General features: G+C 38.3%; 1 protein-coding gene across 3 annotated transcripts in view; it reads right to left on the bottom strand.

Annotated features, from left to right (window-relative positions):
* The window catches only part of O-fut1 (O-fucosyltransferase 1), a 96182-nt gene that overhangs the window by 49784 nt on the left and 24322 nt on the right, over positions 1-22076 (bottom strand). For all 3 annotated transcript variants that reach the window (XR_010859772.2, XM_067145057.2, XM_067145056.2), the window contains exons 5-6: positions 1932-2104; positions 1614-1850 (exon numbers count right to left, since the gene is read on the bottom strand). Coding sequence is in view for 2 of the 3 variants with exons in the window: in XM_067145057.2 (XP_067001158.2) it covers positions 1614-1850; positions 1932-2104 (410 nt within the window). In the remaining variant the exon portion in view is untranslated. The remainder of the gene's footprint in view (positions 1-1613; positions 1851-1931; positions 2105-22076) is intronic.

Here is a 22076-nt window from a genome sequence, read left to right on the forward strand (position 1 = left end):
TATTTAGCTTTGTGGTGTAATCCTTGTGTAGTTGTTCTAAATTTAAACTTTTAACGACAATTTTAATTTATGTTTGAGCATAGTAATAACCTATTGTAATTATGATACGTCTGAACACAGTTTAGAATTATTGTAATGTAGTCATATTATTAGAAATAGAAATTAGCATGCTTATCCAAGTCCAAGAGAGGCTGAACACCTGGAATGAACATTTGAAAGCACATGGATTAACAATAAATAAATCAAAAACTGTTACTATGTCTGTCAACAGGCAGAAGAAGAAAGGAAAAATAATGCTGGAAGGTACACAGCTGGAAACAGTAGACCAATATAAATATCTTGGGTGTATCATTTCAAGTGATAACAGAATACAGCATGAGATTAACAACCACATTAAAAAATCAGCTCAGTTTTACCATCAAGTTCGGAACCTCCTCTGGAATGAACAAGATCCCTTAAGATCAAAGCAGATTCTATTCCAATCATACTTCACCCCCATAATAACATACGGCCTAGAAACCTGCACAACAACCCAACAAGTGGATAGCAAACTACAATTACATGTTATAATTCTCATGTTTAGGTCCGTATTGAAATGTACAATGAAGTCAAATAAATATTAAAGTTTATTTATTCCACTTTTTCAATACATATAAAGATATAATGAATTAAATAAAATTACAGGGACATGTTTCGCCCTTTAATTAAGGGCATCTTCAGTCTTAATCTCAAAATGAAAGTTGATTAATCAGATACCTGATTGTAATTAAATTACATATGAATGTGAAGGAAATGTTGGAAATGTGCGAAATGGTTGACAATAGTTATGAAATTCTTAATATCAGGCCTTAATAAAGTCTAAAATACACATATTCATAAAATTATACACTTTCTTGAATGTAGTTAAGAAATTCTTGAAAGGAGGCCTTAATTAAAGGGCGAAACATGTTCCTATAATTTTATTTAGATAGAAGGACAGCAAAACAATGGCTACACACAGTCGTAGCCAGAAAACGACCGGTAGGAAGACCTAGGAAGAGATGGCTGGACCAAGTGAAAGAGGACATAGGAACAAGAGGAGTCAGCTGGGATGTCGTCTTGAGAGAAGAGTGGTACATGGACAGACAGAAGTGGAGAGAGCTCGTAAACAACACCCAGGCAACTGGAGTGGAAAACTGATGATGATGATGATCCAAATGAAAGCAGCAAGATTTGTTCTGGCCGATTTCCGATGCAAGAGTAGTGTTACAAAAATGTTTCACTCTTTGGGCTAGAAGACTATTACAAGGAAACCCTATTTTCAAATTTGAGATTGCCACATAAATATTAGGCCCCCTAAAAATAAAAAATGCCAGCATAACCAACAACAGAGAACATAAAGAACAGTCAGAAGTTATAGTACATTAAAAAATAATAAAATCAAAGTACAGTATGTATATCTCTGTGCAATGCCATACCATTTGAAAATGAACAGGATGTCCAAAAATGAAGATCAAGAAGCATAATCAACAATACATTTTTGGGGCATGGAATTATAAAGTCAATTTTTTTTAGGCATTCTTAATTCTACATCATCATCTGAAACCTTCTCACAAATGTCCCAAACAGCTTACCTCTTTTCTCTTGAGAGCATTTCCGATTTCAGCCAACATATGATTACTATCAGAGGCTACAAATATGGAAGCTATATCATTGTTATTACGCAGAACTCGTTTCAGTTGCCTTATTATTGTGTCTTTAGTTGGGAAACACATTTCCGTAGTAGCCACTCCTCGTTCATTTCGATATCCTAAACACTGGGGAGCAGCAAATAAGTTGGGAGACTGATGTATATGTTCACAAGCACGAACCTAGAACAGATGAAATGTAAAATACCAATAAAATTATGCCAGACAGATTCAAATAATATAATGAAATGAGAGGATTCTTACCCAATCTATTCCATTTCGTAAGTGAATTCCAACAAAACCTCCTTTTGGCAAATTATTCTTAATGAAATGGTTTGCTTGTTCTTGTATCATGTCATTCCATTTAAGATATTTATGTAACCCTCGATTTTCCAATTGTACCGGAAAGCTAGCTGGTGCTCCAGTAAAAGCTATAACTAATTAGAACAGAAAAGAATAAATTATAAAATATTATGACTGACACTAAATGTATAATTTTAAGTAGCCTTAAAAGATAATCTACACAGAACCATAATGTATGTCCAGCCATGCCAATTTACATGTTTGAAACCTAGTTAGGGCAGATGGTAGCAAAGAGCCTTTGGTTGTAGCACCATATACAACCATTAACCCGGCTCAAGGGAGACAGGGCCACCTTCCCTGTTCTCCACTTGAGTAATTCTTGCCTGGCGCGTCCACATCGTGATAGGATGGCTGAGTTTAGACAGGGACACAGTCCTGTGGGGTATATCACGGAACCCGTGCCCAGGGTTACGGGTGAAGACCTCAACGGCAGCGAAGGTGGAGATGATGATTCGGTACGGCAGAGCTGGCGGAAGAGGCAACCCATCCTCTGGGACAGTACAGATGGAACCCACCGCCTTGTGGGATGAGGAGGGATCCTCAAAGGCTAAGGGAGTTAACCCCAAAAGAAAATCCTTCTATATGTTAGGCCCAGCGAGCCAGTAAAGAAGTAATTGTTTGATTGCTTTCAATGTACGGACAAGCCTCAGATCGAACATACCAGAAAAAGACTCCACTTCTGGCACTTCAGGAACTAATGATGACCCTAAGAAGGCTGATGCTTATCCTGAAAATGCAAGAAGATATATCGATCAAAGACATAACAACTGGAATAGACCTTACCAAGAAACCAAACTGAGAGTAGGAACCCTGAATATAATTGCACTGACCAACAAGTGTGAAGAGATAGTCAACCTGATAGAAAGGAGGAAGATTCATATATTAGGAATGAGTGAGACAAAATGGAAGGGGATGAAATCAAAGAAACTGAGGGAAGATTACAAGCTATACTGGCATGGTAACAAGAAGGAAACAAAGAATGGAGTTGGATTTGTGCTACATAAAGATATTGCAGCCATAACAGATCACATATATAAATGAAAGAATGATCAAAGCCAGAGTAAAACTTGGCAGTAACTGAATCACAATAATCCAAGTATATGCTCCGTAGACAGGATGTAATGATGAAGAAAAGCAAGAGTTCCTTGAGAATTTGGAGGACCATGTACAAGAGGATAATATTATGATAATAGGGGATCTAAATGCCCAAATTGGAGTAGATAGAACAGGCTATAAAGAGGTAATGGGGCCCTTTGGATATGGGGGAAGGAATGCTGAAGGCGAGAATGTCCTAGATTTCTGCGCCAGAAATAACATGAAAATAAAAAACACCTTCTTCAGGAAACAAGACAGCCATAAAATAACCAGACACAGCTGGGATGGAAGAACTAAAATAGTCATTGATTATGTAATAACAGATAGAAAAAGTGGAGAAAGTGTGAGAGATGTAAAAGTTATTCCCAGTGAATGTTTAGACAGCGATCACAGGCTACTAATAGCTGACTTGAACTATAAGGTTGTGCGAACACCAAGTACACAGTAAATACCAAGAATAAAAGATTGGCAATTGAGAGATGAGGCGAATATAAAAGCTTTTCAAGAGTTAGTAATGGAAAAGGTACCGAAGAATGAAACAAAGTGCACAGGAGGAATGGAACCTGTTTAAAACAACATTAGTGAGTTGTGCAGTAGAAGTATGTGGCAAAACAGGTGGAGGAAGAAAGAAGAAAGAGACCAGTTGGTAGAGTGAAAAAGTAAGAGAAGCTATTAATGACTGAAATATGGCAAAGAAACATAAAGACGTTGAGAAGCAAAAACAAATGCAAGGTGTCTTACCATAAGATAACAAGAAAATAGCCAACCTCAAACAAATATACAGAGATAAGAAATTATTAGTGAAGAGAAATGTGAAGGAAGAGAAAGATAAGAGTTGGGAGATGTTCACACAAAAACTAGAGGACTCAAAAGGGAATCAAAAGATGTTGTATGGAATATTGAAGAGTGGGAGATCAGACAAAGAGGATAATAAAGCAATTGAAACAGAGGATGGAATCCTAATCGGGAATATAGAAAACATCAGAAAGGAAATGGGAAAGTATTTTGACAAGTTGTTAAACGGCAATGAAAACGAGAAGCACGAAAACAATGAATCTATCAAACGTGGAGAAGAAGAAAGACCAATTACATGGTCAGAAACAGAAAATGCCCTGAAACTTATAGAAGGAGGAAAATCACCAGGAGTAGATGGGTTATCTGCAGATATAATCAAAGCGACAGGCATACAAGGTCTTCAGTGGCTACATCGAACACTAGGAGTAATCTGGAGAGAAAATAAGATACCAGATGAATGGAAAAAAGGATTGATCATACCAGTATTCAAGAAAGGAAGCAGAAAAAAGTGTACAAACTACAGAGGAATTATCCTGGTACTACACTGCCTCAAGATACTGGAAAATATCATAGCGAAGAGATTAAGAACAAGGATAGAACATCAGTTTGAAGAAGAATAACAGGCCTCAGAGGCAACAGAGGAACAATAGACCTAATTTTTGCCATTAGACAACTAATAGCAAAGTACTGGGAAAAAAGGAAAAATCTGATAGTAGTGTTCCTAGATATAGAAAAAAGCCTGTGACAGTGTTCCAAGGAGCAAAATATGGGAATGTCCGCATAAACTAGGGGTTCCAAGTTCTTTAATCCGTAAGATCCAATTGCTATATGAAAACTCTGAAAGTAGTGTACAAATAGGGAATGGTAGATCTGAATGGTTCCAAATAAAGCCACTATCTCCACTACTTTTCCTTGCACTCATGGATGTAATCATTAAAGAAATTAAACCACCAAGCACGATAGCTGCAGTCGCTTAAGTGCCGCCAGTATCCAGTATTGAGGAGATAGTGGGTTTGAACCCCACTGTCGGCAGCCCTGAAGATGGTTTTCCGTGGTTTCCCATTTTCACACCAGGCAAATGCTGGGGCTGTACCTTAATTACGGCAACGACCGCTTCCTTCCCAGTTCTAGCCCTTTCCTGTCTCATCGTCGCCATAAGACCTATCTGTGTCTGTGCGACATAAAGAAAAAAAAAAACCAAAGAAAACAAAACCCGAAATTAAAGCTGCAGAATCTGGAGATTTGAATGCATTAGTATTTGCAGACGATGTTGCCATTTGGGGAGAAAAAGAGCAAGACGACCAAGGAAATTAGATTGCCAGGTCAACAAATTTAAGGAATATAAATTAACTGTGAGTAAGAAGAAAATAGTAGCAATGAAATTGAGTAGAACACCCAGCGAATGTGACCTCAAACTTCATGGAGAAAGGATTGAATGTGTAGAAAGCTTCAGCTATCTTGGAAGTATTGTATCGAACCAGGGGAGTGTTAAATTGGAAATCCAGAACAGAGGAACAAAAGGTTCCACATTCTTCTATCAGGTACGAAATTTAGTGTGGGACAAAGCATAAAAGCCAAACAAACAATGTTCAAAACTTACCTCCTGCCAATCATGACATATGTGCTGGAGACCTGTGTGTTACTGAAAAGAGACATCAGCAAACTGCAAGCTAGTGAAACGAAATTTTTACGATCTGCTATGCAAAATACAAGAAGAGATAGAATAAGAAAAGAGTGCATTAGAAATGACATGCAAGTGACATGTACAATGGAAGAAAGACTATGCATTGCATGGTTGAAATGGTTTGGGTATGTGCAAAGGATGAAAGAGACTAGAACCCCCAGATAATACTTGGAAATGGCAGTAGCTGGAAGAAGACCTGTTGGACATCCCAGAAGAAGGTGGCTGGACCTAATAAATGCAGACCTTATCGAGAAAGGAACAACACTGCAGGATGTGAAAGGAGAGGAACTCTATAATGACAGGAACCAATGGAGGCATACTGTCCTCAAAAGTCCTACCCGGCCCGCTGGAAGGATACCCAGATGATGATGATGATGATAGTAGCAAAGAATTCATTTGAATCTGCTTGACTGTTTCACTACCATGCAAAAACCACTTAAGATAATTTTATGAAACTTCGTATTTAGGCTAAGCCACATTGCTATTCACTACCAGGGTATATTTTGTTCCCAAACAAAATTGAAACACTACATTATATGAAGAGACGAAATTAAAATTTCTAAATACCTCCCTTAATATCGGATTTACAAAGTAAATTTAAAGAACTAAAACAGTTTAAAATTTAATTTATCACTTTGTTTTATGTCAAATTTTGACAGAACAAAGTTCTTGTTTACAACAGACATACGGTCACTCCAAGGTAAAGTTGCAAAACTGCAAAAATATAATTTTACAGTATGAACCACTTTTGATCGCATATTAAAAATCAGTGTTTTACTCCTATTTAGTTGAAACCAATGCAAGGTTAGTATTTCTTTTGACCTCTTTATAATGATACAGTAGTTGTATCCCTTAGTTGCTTTCAGTTTTACCAGCAACTGTTGCTTCACTGCCCCATGGGCAGTTGGCAACAAAGATTCAAGAGGGACAGGTACACAAGATGACATGATGGCTTTACAGGACCTGAAATTTGAGTACCATGAATACTCTCAGAACTACAAGCACTGGTAGAATTTTCAGATTTTAAAATCTATTACTATTATTATTATTATTATTATTATTATTATTGGGTGCTTTCTTTTAAATTAGGTATTATCTTGCTCCTCCTCTACGAACCATGTGACCTTGCCGCGGTGGGGAGGCTTGCGTGTCCGAATGATGCAGATAGCCGAGCCGCAGGTGCAACCATATCGGATGGGTATCTGTTGAGAGACCAGACTAACGAATGGTTCATCGAAAGGGGGATAGCAGCCTTTCGGTAGTTGCAAGGGCGGCAGTCTAGATGATTGACTGATACGGCCTTGTAATAATACTCAACATGGCTTAGCTGTGTTGATACTGCTACACAGCTGAAAGCAACGGGAAACTACAGCCGTAACCACCTCCCGAGGACATGCAGCTCTCTCTGTATGAATGATGTACTGATGATGGCTTCCTCCCGGGTAAAATATTCCGGAGGTAAACTAGTCCCCCATTCGGATCTCCGGGTGGGGACTACACGAGAGGGGGCGATCATCAGGAAGATGGATACTGACATTCTGCGAGTCGGAGCGTGGAATGTTAGATGTTTGAATCGGTGTGGTAGGTTAGAGAATCTGAAAAGGGAGATGGATAGGCTAACGTTAGATGTAGTTGGTATAAGTGAAGTACGTTGGCAGGAAGAACAGGATTTTTGGTCAGGCGACTACCGAATTATCAACACAAACTCAAACAGGGGTAATGCAGGAGTTGGTTTAATAATGAATAAGAAAATAGGGCAGCGGATAAGCTACTACGACCAGCATAGTGAAAGAATTATTGTCGCCAAGATAGACACCAAACCAATGCCCACCACAATAGTGCAGGTCTATATGCCTACTAGTTCAGCGGATGATGAAGAAATTGAAAGAATATAAGAGGAGATAGAAGATTTAATACAATATGTCAAAGGTGACGAGAATCTAATTGTGATGGGAGACTGGAACGCAGTGGTAAGCCAAGGAAGAGAAGGTAGCACAGTAGGAGAATTTGGATTGGGACAAAGGAACGAAAGAGGAAGTCGGCTGGTTGAATTCTGCACTGACCATAATTTAGTCCTCGCCAATACTTGGTTCAAACACCACAAACGACGGCTGTATACGTGGACGAGACCTGGAGACACTGGAAGGTATCAAATAGACTTCATTATGATTAGGCAGAGATTCAGAAACCAGGTGTTGGATTGCAAAACTTTCCCAGGAGCAGACGTGGACTCTGACCACAACTTGTTGGTCATGAAATGCCATCTGAAGTTGAAGAAATTGAAGAAAGGAAAGAATGCAAAAAGATGGGATCTAGACAAGTTGAAAGAAAAGAGTGTGATGGATTGTTTCAAGGAACATGTTGCACAAGGACTAAATGAAAAGGCCGAAGGAAACACAGTAGAGGAAGAGTGGAGAGTCATGAAAAATGAAGTCAGTAGGGCTGCTGAAGAAATGTTAGGAAGGAAGAAAAGATCAACTAAGAATCAGTGGATAACTCAGGAGATACTAGACCTGATTGATGAACGACGAAAATACAAGAATGCTAGAAATGAAGAGGGCAGAAAAGAATACAGGCGATTAAAGAATCAAGTGGATAGAAAGTGCAAGGTAGCTAAGGAAGAATGGCTGAAGGAGAAGTGCAAGGATGTCGAAGGCTGTATGGTCCTGGGAAAGGTAGATGCTGCATACAGGAAAATCAAGGAAACCTTTGAAGAAAGGAAATCTAGGTGCATGAATATTAAGAGCTCAGATGGAAAGCCACTTCTAGGGAAAGAAGACAAAGCAGAAAGATGGCAGGAGCATATCCAACAGTTGTATCAAGGTAACGATGTAGATAATTTCGTTCTGGAACATGAAGGGGCTGTTGATGCTGATGAAATGGGAGACCCAATTTTGAGGTCAGAGTTTGACAGAGCTGTGAGTGACCTAAATAGGAACAAGGCACCTGGAATTGATGATATTCCCTCTGAATTACTGACTGCCTTAGGAGAAACCAGCATGGTAAGGTTATTTCATTTAGTGTGCAAGATGTATGAGACAGGAGAAGTCCCATCCGATTTTCAGCAGAATGTTGTTATACCTATTCCCAAGAAAGCCGGTGCTGACACGTGTGAAAACTACCGCACTATTAGTTTAGTATCTCATGCCTGCAAAATTTTAACACGTATTATTTACAGAAGAATGGAAAAACAAGTTGAAGCTGAGTTGGGGGAAGATCAATTTGGCTTCAGAAGAAATGTAGGAACACGTGAAGCAATCCTGACTTTACGTCTGATCTTAGAGGATCGAATCAAGAAGGACAAGCCTACGTACATGGCATTCGTAGATCTAGAAAAGGCATTCGATAATGTTGATTGGACCAGGCTATTTATGATTCTGAAGATGATAGGGATCAGATACCGAGAACGAAGAATTATCTACAACCTGTATAAAAATCAGTCTGCAGTAATAAGAATCAAGGGCTTTGAAAAAGAAGCAGCAATCCAGAAAGGAGTGAGGCAAGGCTGCAGTTTGTCCACTCTCCTTTTCAATGTTTACATAGAACAGGCAGTAAAGGAAATCAAAGAGAAATTTGGAAAGGGAATCACAGTCCAAGGAGAGAAAATCAAAACCTTGAGATTTGCGGATGATATTGTTATTTTATCTGAGACTGCAGAAGATCTCGAGAAGTTGCTGAATGGTATGGATGAAGTCTTAGGTAAGGAGTACAAGATGAAAACAAATAAGTCCAAAACAAAAGTAATGGAGTGCAGTCGAACGAAGGCAGGTGATGTAGGAAATATTAGATTAGGAAACAAAGTCTTAAAGGAAGTAGATGAATATTGTTACTTGGGTAGTAAAATAACCAACGATGGCAGAAGGAGGACATAAAATGCAGACTAGCACAAGCAAGGAAGAGCTTTCTTAAGAAAAGAAATTTGCTCACTTCAAACATTGATATCGGAATTAGAAAGATGTTTTTGAAGACTTTTGTGTGGAGCGTGGCATTGTATGGAAGTGAAACATGGACGATAACTAGCTCAGAAAGAAAGAGAATAGAAGCTTTTGAAATGTGGTGTTACAGAAGAATGCTGAAGGTGAGATGGATAGATCGAATCACGAATGAAGAGATACTGAATTGAATTGGTGAGAGGAGATCGATTTGGCTAAATTTGACGAGAAGAAGAGATAGAATGATAGGACACATCTTAAGACACCCAGGACTTGTTCAGTTGGTTTTTGAAGGAAGTGTAGGTGGCAAGAACGGTAGGAGTAGACCAAGGTATGAATATGACAAACAGATTAGAGCAGATGTAGGATGCAACAGTTACGTAGAAATGAAAAGGTTAGCACAGGATAGGGTGGCATGGAGCTCTGCATCAAACCAGTCTATGGACTGATGACTCAAACAACAACACACTATCTTGCTGTAACTGAGCTTTTATCCACATAAATTTTATTGGACAAATTTAGTTGTATGGTCTGTGACGGTGAAAAAGACCATAGAAGATTCATTTTCTGTCTTTTCCTCATCGTCCATAACACAGGGTGAAAAACTAAATATAATGTGCAAGGGCCATGTGGAACTGTTTCGAGGAACTACGCTACTGTATGTATTATCACCAGTAAGCCTAATACAAAGCACTTCAAATAGCTAAAGAATATCCGTATCCAGCCAACAAGTAACGGAGTAGAAATGCCAGTACTGCCTCTTAGCTGTTACAAAATTATCATTCACACCTGCATAGGAGAATGCGCTTAAAGTAAACTGCTGTGGTTCCTTATGGAGCCTAATATCTGGTAGCCAATCACAAACTCGGTTCCTTCTCTTGGAATTGTTGAGACAGTTACTTTTATATTAGGGTCTCAGGTGGAACATATTTCTGGAACACGACATATTATCCTGTTACGATATTTAACTCCCATCTCTAGTGTTCATATATCTTATATATCTCATATATCTATTACTGTTTGACAAATATGTGGCATTCTTGTGGTTAATTTTTCCAACATCTCTGTAGTTATAGTTCCTCATGCTTGCAAAAGGCATTGCCAGAGTTTTTGATAACTGTTGACAGAATATTGTTTTGCCTTATGGTTGAGTTCATCCCACAACAACTCGATGGGAGACTCATGGGGCCAGGGCATTACTTGTAGAACACCTGATGATTCTTTGTTTTTTTACATTCTTCTTGCATAGCTTTGATGTGTGTTTTGGGTTGACATCCCGGTGCAGAACAAATCCTCTTCCGATGTGCTGAGTTCCAAATGGTCATTGCTCAACAGAATGTGATGGTACTGCTCCTTCTTCAAGATACCTTCCACTCTCACAGAGTCTCCCACCTTCTTGTTACCAAAACAACTCAAAACCATAATGCAACTAACCTCATGCTTCACAGCTAGTGTTGGCAGCCTACTAGCATTCTTTCTCCTGGATGATGGCAGACAAACTGACAATGATTTAATTCATACTTCTCAAATTTTGTTTCTTCGCTCCATAACATGTTTCCACTGGTCAACGGTCCAATCGCTGTGTTCTCTGACCCACTAAAATCTCCAAGGTTCATGTCTGCATGTTAAAAGAGGCTTTTGAAATATACGTGTCCAGACAACCCAGCATAACGTAAATGATATTTCACAGTTGACACTGACACTGGTTGTCCTCTAGTACTGTTTATTTCAGTGCAGATGTCCACAGCTGTAACACTGAAGATCACAATATATTTATCTTCAGCAGCAGACGTTCTTCTAGGACGTCCACCACATATTTATCTTTGTTAGTGCCTTTGTGAACTCAGCCCTTAAAGCAGTTGAAAGTCGAGCGAATGCCAAATTCAGAAATCCCTAATTTTGCAGCAATCTGCTGGTTTGCACAATCAATTGCCTTGTAGGCACATGCCATAGCACACTTTACTTATGCTAGCTTTTTCCCCGCCATTTCTGCAGCGAGTCTCTATCCTGCAAAAACTGGAGCAGTACTGAAGAGAAGCCAGTATTGGAAAACAGTCTAAACCAACAAAGACATTCAAAAAGGAGTGAAAGTACTTTGTAGTATAGTTAATAGCTAACACTGGATGATTTCAACAACAATAAACACAAGAATTTTGAGGTTAGTACATTCTAACAGAATCTAGACTGTACATAGGCTGCAGATTATACAACTAGTATCACTCTCCAAATATCTACAAAATGCCTAAATAATAATTAAATATATTTTAGTGTGTAACAGTTTAGAATGGACAAATACCGGCAGCAGGAAATGGATCAGGAATTCAATAAATCTCAATGGTTTTTTCCCCCCTACAATTGCCTTACGTCGCACTGACACAGGTAGGTCTTATGGCGATGATGAGATACGAAAAGGCTAGGAGTGGGAAGGAAGTGACAATGTCCTTAATTGAGGTACAGCCTCACCATCTGTCTGGTGTGAAAATAGGAAAACAAGGAAAGCCACCTCCAGGGCTGCCAACAGTAGAGTTCAAATCCATTATCTCCCAAATGCAAGCTCACAGCTACATGACCCTAACCGCACGGCCAAATCGCTTGGCCTTTCAATTAAGTATCAGTTTCATGAATACCTATATACAGAATTTCAGAGATAAGTTAAAACATTTTAATGCTGGCATACATATTCACAAGGATGAACAAAAATGGTCATATATAATAATAAACTGAAATGAAATGGTGTATGGCTTTTAGTGCCGGGAGTGTCCGAGGACAAGTTCGGCTCGCCAGATGAGGTCTTTCGATTTGACGCCCGTACTCGACATGCGAGTCATGATGAGGATGAAATGATATAAGTAAAATACCATCCAAAAATTAATGTGTGAATTTACTTGAAGAGATGCTATGCAGGTAGTACAAGATAATAAAGAGAAGCATAATCTTTAGTACAAATTCTGCTTTTCAGCATTTATGTAATGTATTTTTTTTTTTCCAGTCCGAGATTAGTATAACAAATTTTTAGCCTTAAAACTATTCTATTGTACTTTTCTAAAATAATAGGTTCAAGTAGAGTTATGGAATCAGTCAATATATCTATATATATAAAATAAGAGTTTTGTCTGTACATTGCTCAGAATTTGAAAAGAATGGTATTTCTGTACCGGTCATGTCCACAGTAACAAGAAAATGCATTTTTTACTTTTCCATAATTTCTGTCTGTCTGTCTGTATGTATGTATACGCATCACGAGAAAACGGCTGAAGAGAATTTTATGAAAATCGGAATGTAAAGTCGGGTGATGAACCGCTACAATCTATGCTATAAATTATTTTAATCACGCTGAGTGAAATGGTAGTTTAGGGGAAGGCCTGAAATTTAATTCTCAAATATTTATGTTAGTGGTCGTGTCTTAATGAAAATCGCTAGACAAAGATGGAAAATAAGTCGCTACAATATAGGCTATACACGCTGAGAAAAATGGTAGTTTAGGGGAAGGCCTAAAATTTAATTGTCAAATATTAATTTTATTAGTGGTCGTATCTTCACGAAAATTGGTATGCAAAGTCGGGGAATAGGTCACTATAATCTAGGCTATCAATAATGTTATTCGCACTGAGTGAAATGGTAGTTTAGGGGAAGGTCTGAAATGTAATCTATATATATAAAATAAGAGTTTTGTCTGTACATTGCTCAGAATTTGAAAAAAATGGTATTTCTGTATCGTTCATGTCCACAGTAACAAGGAAATGCACTTTTTTCTTTTCCTTAATTTCTGTCTGTCTGTCTGTATGTACACGCATCACTTGAAAACGGCTGAAGAGAATTTAATGAAAATTGGTATCTAAAGTCGGGGGATGAGCCACTACAATCTAGGCTATAAATCATTTTATTCACGCGGAGTGAAATGGTAGTTTAGGGGAAGGCCTAAAATTTAATCCTAAAATATTTATATTTTAAGTGGTCCTGTCGATAAATACTACATAACGAAAGTTACATAGAATTAAATTTCCGATCACTTATGTCTTATACAATTTTACCGTACCGGCTATGACAACACTGATATTCATGAATTTCAATTTTTGTTGCTAAGTCCACATCAACGCCGAGCCACGAGAAAATGGGTGAACAGAATTTAATGAAAATCTGGATATAGAGTCGGGGAAGAAAAAACTGTAGTCTAAGCTATAAACAATTTTACTGAATCTGGGTGAAATGGTAGTTTAGGGGTAGGCGCCTTAAAATTTAATTTTAAATACCTTCGTTATGGCTCCTATAGAAAAGTACTACATAACAAAAGTTATAGAGAATACAATTTCCAATCATTTATGTTTTATTCAGTTTTACTGTACCAACTGTGATAAGAGTAGTATTTCAGAGTCGGAAGAAAACTAAATGCGAAGGCCTACAATATCGAAAGCACATAACATTGATCAACAATAACATTACATTGACCATTGTTTGTTGTGATGTTCTTTGCCTCTTATCGTGCCCTCAACTCCAATAGATGGGATTACTGTTGCGTACCGTGTGTAACAGCCTGACTCAATATTGGCGGGAAAGAGCTGGGGAGTTAGAAAACTTTTTTCTTTAGCATGCCATTCCTCTGGTTCATACATTGTCTGATACTGCTGGTACGTAACACACTGGTTCATCAGTATTCCAGCTATTCGTTCCCTACTCTGACGTGCTGTTTTGAATGAGCAGTGTGCAGATTTGGCAGAGCAATTAGTAATAATAGTATGACCTGGTCTAGAATTACAATTTAGGCTTATTCCAAATTATAGCACTACAATTCACTAAATAATTCAAAATTCGACCCTGAAAAGAGACTTACTTAAGAAAAGAGTCTTCCTCTTCACTTTTATTAAATTCTACATTCCGCCACCATTGTAGTGAAATGAGATTTTCCGACTCAACGGGTACTCCTAGGAAAGAGATTAGTGAAAGGGCATAGATTTGTCCTCCTAGGACTCCACGCTATTCGACCCCCCCCCCCCAACGAAAAAAGATGAAGAGTGTTAACGGATCAAGGCTGTGCGGCTTGGCCATTCCAGCTCTGGAACTTTGGACTGTTAGATCGGCAGCGTAGTACTGTTCGTTAAAAGTGAGAAAATGCGTGGTTTTTAATTTGATCGAGTGTTTCATGTTGCTTTTTATCGCGCCATTCCTACTGACGTCATTGTAATGACCCATGTTCATTTCACTTGGGAAAACCACTAAGGCAGTCTTTCTGAGAATGTAAAAAAGCAGGTGGAGAGTGAGTGTCTGCCATTACAATGAAAACTCCCCATCCTGATTGTGACTGATAGTAGGCAAGCAACCGAGTTCGATAGCTGCAGTCGCTTAAGTGAGGCCAGTATCCAGTAATCAGGAGAAAGTGGGTTCGAGCCCCACTGTCGGCAGCCCTGAAGATGGTTTCCCGTGGTTGCCCATTTTCACACCAGGCAAATGCCGGGGCTGTACCTTAATTAAGGCCGCGGCCGCTTCCTTCCTCTTCCTAGGCCTTTCCTATCCCATCGTCGCTATAAGACCTATCTGTGTCGGTGCAACGTAAAACAAATAGCAAAAAAAGTAGGCAAGCAGACCTACCATCACAATGAAAATTCCCTAACCCAGTCTTCATATGAGAAAAGACGTTTGGTGACTAGGGTAACGTTGCTATGCAATATAATACAATCTTGCTCACAAGGTGTACACTACTTAACAGAGAATTCTGTATACAATGTAGAATTCCGTAGCGAAGCACGGGTACATCAGCTAGTCTATATATAAAATAAGTGTTTTGCCTGTACATTGCTCAGAATTTGAAATGAATGGTATTTCTCTATCGGTCATGTCCACAATAACAAAGAAATGCATTTTTTACTTTTCCGTAATTTCTGTCTGTCTGTCTATACACGCATCAATAGAAAACGGCTGAAGATAATTTAATGAAAATCGGTATGTAATGTCGGGTGATGAACCACTACAAGCTCGCCTATAAATTATTTTATTCACGCTGAGTGAAATGGTAGTTTAGGGGAAGGCCTGAAATGTAATTTTCAAATAAGTTATTTATGTTTTGAGTGGTCGTATCGATAAATCTGTACATTACTCAGAATTTGAAAAGAATGGTATTTCTGTGTCGGTTAAGTCCACAGAGACAATGAAATGTATTTTTTACTTTTCCGTAATTTCTGTCTGTCTTGTCTGTCTGTATGTATGCATGTATGTATGTACACGCATCACGATAAAATGGCTGAAGAGAATTTAATGAAAATCGGTCTTTAATGACGAGTGATGAACCACTGCAATCTAGGCTACAAATTATTTTATTCACGCTGAGTGGAATGGTAGTTTAGGGGAAGGTCTGAAATGTAATTCTCAAATAAGTTATTTATGTTATTAGTGGTCGTATCGATAAATACTACATAACTAACCTAACTTTAGTTATGTCGTAAGTTAGTAGTAGTTATGTAAGAAATTAAATTTCCGATCACTTATGTCTTATACATTGTTACCGTACCGCATATAATCGGAGATATTCATGAATTTGGATTTTTGTTACTAAGTCCATATCAGCGCCGAGTCACGAGAAAATGGTAAACAGAATTTAGTGAAAATTGGTATGTAAAGTCTGAGAATAAGGAACTACAGTCTACGATATAAATAATTTTGTAAGACACCCTAATATCACAGAGTCGAAAGAAAACTAATGTCAAGGCCTGCAATATAGAAAGCTCATAAACTTTATCAACCATAACACTACATTGACCACTGTTTGTTGTGATATGCTTTTTGTCTTCTCTTTCCTCTTATCCCCGATAGATAGGATTACTGCAGCGTACCAAGGTTTTTTAAAATTTGCTTGATGTTGCACCAACACAGGTAGGTCTTATGGCGATGATGGGATAGGAAATGAATATTGGTGTGAAGGAAGTGGCCTTGGCTTTAAGGTACAGCCTGGTGTGACTGGTGTGAAAATGGGAAACCATGGAATACCATGTTTTTTTGTTGCATAACGTCGCACCGACACAGATATGTCTTATGCGACGATGGAATAGGAAAGGTCTAGGAAGTGGAAGGAAGCGGCCGTGGCTTTAATTAAGGTACAGTCCCGGCATTTGCCTGGTGTGAAAATGGGAAACCACGGAGAACCATCGTCAGGGCTGCCGACAGTGGGGCTTGAACCCACCATCTCCCGAATACCATCTTCAGGGTTGCCGCCAGTGGGGTTTGAATCTACTATCTCCCGGATGCAATCTCACAGCTGCGCGCCCCTAACCACACGGCCAACTCGCTTGGTCGTACCGACTGTAACAGCCTGCCTGTATATTGGTGGGAAGTAGCTGGGGTGTAAGATAACGTTTTTCTTTAGCATGCCATTCCTCTGGTTCATACATTTTCTGATATATCTGATACGAAACACACTGGTTCATCATAGTATTCGAGCTATACAATCCCTACTCGGAGCCACTGATTGGAATGAGTAGTGTGCATATTTAACGGAATATTGACAGTCTGTGACCTGGTTATTCCAGCTCTGGAACTTTGGACTCTTAGATCGGCGCCGTAGTACTGTTCGTTGAAAGTGAGAAAGTGTGCGGTTTTTCATTTGATCGAGTATTTTATATCATAACATTGCTTTCAATTGCTACATTCCTACTGACGTTTTTGTAATGACCTATGTTGAATTCAGTTAGGAAAACCACCAAGTCAGTCTTTCTGAGAATCCCGTAGCGAAGCACGGGTACATCAGCTAGTACAAACGTGTGTTCAGTGTGCAATGCGCTTGAGAACGGTTGGCTGTTGAGAGAGCTCTTGCATTATTGTAGTGATAAAGTAGTGAAAACCTATTGAAATAGCTTAATTTTGTGTATATCTGATTCATTTAGTGCTGTTTATATAGTGGTGTTTAGTGCTTGTTGGTAGAAATTGGGAGTAGTAATAATTATTTAAATTTTGTAACAAGTAATTCAGTTGGTCTTCAGTAAATTACGTTTTCTAGGTTAAGTAGGCTAGCTAGGTGCCCCTTGTTTCGAATTTAGGTTTAGGTAATACTTTATGTAACAATATTAACTTTAAAAATATTTGTAAATATCTGTAGGTTCGTTGGTTGTACTTACAAAGGCAGATTATCATAAGGAATAGTACCGTACCGTAACTTCTGCAGCAACTTTTTTTTTTTGCTAGGGGCTTTACGTCGCACCGACACAGATAGGTCTTATGGCGACGATGGGATAGGAAAGGCCTAGGAGTTGGAAGGAAGCGGCCGTGGCCATAATTAAGGTACAGCCCCAGCATTTGCCTGGTGTGAAAATGGGAAACCACGGAAAACCATCTTCAGGGCTGCCGATAGTGGGATTCGAACCTGCAGCAACTTCTCCGGTATTTCGTATAGATATACGTTGAAACTATCGCGAAGGTAATAATTTACTACATTAAAAAACACGATACGCCTGTAAACTTCCATTTAAAATGAAGTTAAAGAGATTACACAGTAATAGTTAACAGTCGTATTGTTATTGATTATTGTTGCTCCTCTTATTCAAATATTGCATTGTTGGCTACAGTCGTGAACAAAGGGTGTAGTGTAGTCAAGTAAATATAAATAAAAATCAGCTGACCTTGTATTCCATTCATTTGTACTTCTGAGTAGGTAGTTAGTATCCGTAATTTATATTTCGCTCCCTTGATCTTTCAGTATTTATGAGCGGTTAGCTAATAATAATACAGTTGATATATCCCAGTAATTGCAGTTCAAGTCCCTGGAGTAGTAGTAGTAGTAGTAGTTTTGATAGAAATATTTGAGAAATTATTGTAGACAACCTCGTATTTTTCAGTAGGCCTAATTAAGGACACTTTTTTTTTCTCCGTCCCGTGGAGTAGGGAAAATAATAGTAATCCACCTAGGGCTCTTTAAAGACTAGGTATGCTCGCCCGCCATTATGGTTCATTCCTGCACTACGTTTGTAAAGCAGTTTTACTGTTCTCCAAGCTAGAAAATAATGCTAAACTATCATACTGTAAAAATACTCACTGTCAGTATTACTCAAACGGTTACTCAACATAAATATTAGTTTATTTCGTACATTATTGTGTAATTTTTACTCGAGACGGTGATTGTTAAAGCAAGGTCGTTGATAATTTGCCTTTTAACAAACAAACTAGGCATGTGCTCTCACTGGAGAAATATTAGAAAAAATAGCTTACAAATAAATCGGTATTTTATTATTACATTATTGATAAGTAGAATAGGTTGTTGACAAGCTATGCGCCGCGGTACCGTCGAATGAAATGAGGGACACAGTGGACCGTGGTATTGATATAGGGTACTGTCATTCTTAAATCGAGGAAATCGGTCAGAGTTGAAGATATATAAATTGTTATAGAAGATTTTGATACCATATGATTTCAGTCGATATTTCATACTTGCGTGAAATTGATTCAGCGCTATTTTCAATGTTGTCGAAATAATAAGAAAAAATATTCTTCGAACAGAAATAACGCTGAAATGTGAGGAACACACCCAAGTAACTGGGATCTGGGATTCTTTATTTCTTTCTTCTAAAATTTAGTCCCTTTTCTTATTTACCAGTATTTTAAAAAATACACTCTATGTGCAAAATAAACTTTACTTTTGGTGAGTGTTATGGATCTCATCAGCTTATGCAGTTAGGATTTTAGTTTACTCAACCGAACATTCATGAAACAAATGTTACGTTATTATAAATTACATTCAGGAACAAAATAGGAACAGAGGAACTACTTCCATAGCTGAATCTTCTCTCCCAACCTGAAGTATTGCACTGATAATCAGTTACTAGTCACTTGTAAGGAGAGTGACCCACGAGCTGTGGATAATTTTTTTTTACCTTGGCTAAGTTAACAGTACATTTTACCCCTCTGGTTTGAGGAGAAGTAGTATGATTTCTCAACACGACTCACCTTCAGTGGTTAACTTGCTCAGGCAGCACATTTAAGTAACATTTTACAAATGTACTGTCTCCTTTTATTACAGTCCATTCCTTGTTTACATTTTCTCTTCTTTTCCGAAGCTGTCCCATACATTTTACCTCGTTTCCGTACATTCTTGTTAAAGTCCACAACAGCTTAGGATCGAATTTTGAAGTGTCTTAACATTTTTTTCTTTTAAATTATAGCACGTTGGAGAACATGTACTGATACATTGATTATTCAAAAATTTCTCCATTACAAGATTTGCACCATTTTGCATTATACATTATAATGCTTATAGTCCTTATAAAAGACCTCACAGTTACAAATTAATTTCATAAATTCACAATTTGGTTTCTTTGAAAAAGAAAACCTACAACCTGTTTTCCAGTCTTTGACCCGGTCAGGGATGTAATGTATGAACCATATATAGGCTATTAGTACAATGGGGTCGCCACTCCCAAAGTGACTTATGAATGACATAAATCCTATGAAATGAGAATGGAGAGTGTTGCTGGAATTAAAGATGACAGGGAAAACCGGAGTACCCGGAGAAAAAACCTGCCTTGCCCCCGCTTTGAAGAGCACAAATCTCACATGGAGTGACCGAGATTTGAACCACGGTATCCAGCGCTGAGAGCCGACGCGCTGCAGTCTGAGCCACGGAGGCTCCCCTCGGTTTCTTTAGACCACTAAAATTTTAATATTTAATTAAATAAATACGAATGTTTCAGAGCTTGAGTCAGAAAGCTCATAGTTTAAAACCTGTCTGTATATAGGCCTACCACAGACCTTGGAGATGTTCAATAAATTTTCAATTTCTTTGCAATCATTTAAGAAAAGGCCACGAAAACAACAGATAGGAAATCTGCCACCTGGGCGACTGCCCTAAATGCAGATCAGTAGTGATTGATTGATTTTCAATAATGCATTTATTGTACTACCACCAATGTTAAACAAATTATTTCTGTCATATGAAGTTAGTTTTGTCAAATATTGTAACTGTGGTGCTTGGATGTTGAACTCCTGTTGCCCGACTTTGGCGGCAGAACTGAGTATTGAATGATTAATGTGACTGAATTAAGGGGTGTAGTAATATCGGTGGGAGCTAGATGAAGGTTTAAGCCAGCAGTTGAAGTAGAAGGTGTAGCTGTGGCAGTGGAGGCATAATGCAGATCACAAGGGAATCTAAACAACCTGTACCCCCAGTAGAGACATTACTACAGTTAGGTGGAGAACAACCCACCATTATGTAATAAATATTAACACAAATATAGCACTATTCCGTCCATGACGTGGTGATTAAAGAAATAGGTTCAAAGTTGCGAAGCCAGCGTCCGTAGGAGAAACTAGAGTTAGATCACATGGCCCATTGTGCATGTATGAACCAAAATGGCGACTAAGCATACCCATCTTATAGAGCCTTAAATCCACCAGCTGTAATAATCACATAACCACATTTCAGTAGAATTGTAGTGAAGATAAGGTATAATATATTAGATAGTATCTTGCCAGTTATATTCGTGTTTTTCTTCGTGTACGGCAATCCTTTTGATACTTAAGCATTTAACCAAACGCAGTGTAGTGTAGTGTAGTGTAGATACATTGTAGTATAGATACAGTACATTTAGATAGTGCCGTATCTTGCCTGCTATATTCGTGTGTTATCTTTCGTGTATATCTATTAGACCGTAATACTAATAATAATTTGTCTAAGCATTTAGCTTCGTTGGTAATCTTTGAGTACAGTAGTTCTTGCAAATTTCATTTCTGTTGTGCTTAGTAGTGACATACGGTATGGTACCGGTATCGTAATTAGGATACGTCTGAAAGTAGTTAAAAAATTACTGTAGTGTACAGTACAGTAGTATACGAGTAATATCCTATTAGAATTTAGTGTGCTTATTTTATTATTGTAAAATATTTGTGTAGTACTGGTGTAGTAGAGGTATCCGTAGAAACTCTTACTAAAATATTGTTGAAATTAGGATAGGCTTAATTGCAGTTTGGAATTGTGTAGTTCTTGTGTATTACTTTCGATATTCAGTAATTAACAGCAGTTTTTATCCTGTTAGGGGTTGTAGGATTAAAAAAAAATAGAGCACAACTAAGTAGTATTGTAGTGTAGTCGTATATTAATTACCTTATTGTTGTGTACTATTCCAGACAATATATCCCTCCGTTCATTTATTTTTTGCAAATAAGTTATTTTATTTTTCATTTCATTTTTTTCGCCCTGTAAAGAATGGCTAAGGAGCGCGAGTGTACTTATTGTGGGTGTGGTGAGGCATTGAGGGGTATGAGGGAGGAGTTGGAAAGTTTGAGGGAGATAATTAAGATTCTCACAAAAGACAGGAAGGAAGATAGAAGATAGAAGACAGGTGGTCTAATGGTCTAAGGGGAAGGAGATTGCAGGCCAAGGGCTCTATTCAGGATCAGAATTCAGGACAGGTGTCTGTGCGAAATCGGTACGAGTCACTCCAGGTAGAACAACAGAGGGAAGATGAGGGACAGGGAACTGTTCCTGAGATGCGTGGAAGTAGGAGGAAGGGAAAAGGTAGGAAAGGGAAATGTAGAGTAGAGGATAGGAAAAGACAGGTGGAACAGGGT

The sequence above is a fragment of the Anabrus simplex genome, chromosome 4, assembly GCF_040414725.1.
Source record: "Anabrus simplex isolate iqAnaSimp1 chromosome 4, ASM4041472v1, whole genome shotgun sequence".
In the NCBI taxonomy this organism is placed as follows: Eukaryota; Metazoa; Arthropoda; class Insecta; order Orthoptera; family Tettigoniidae; genus Anabrus; species Anabrus simplex.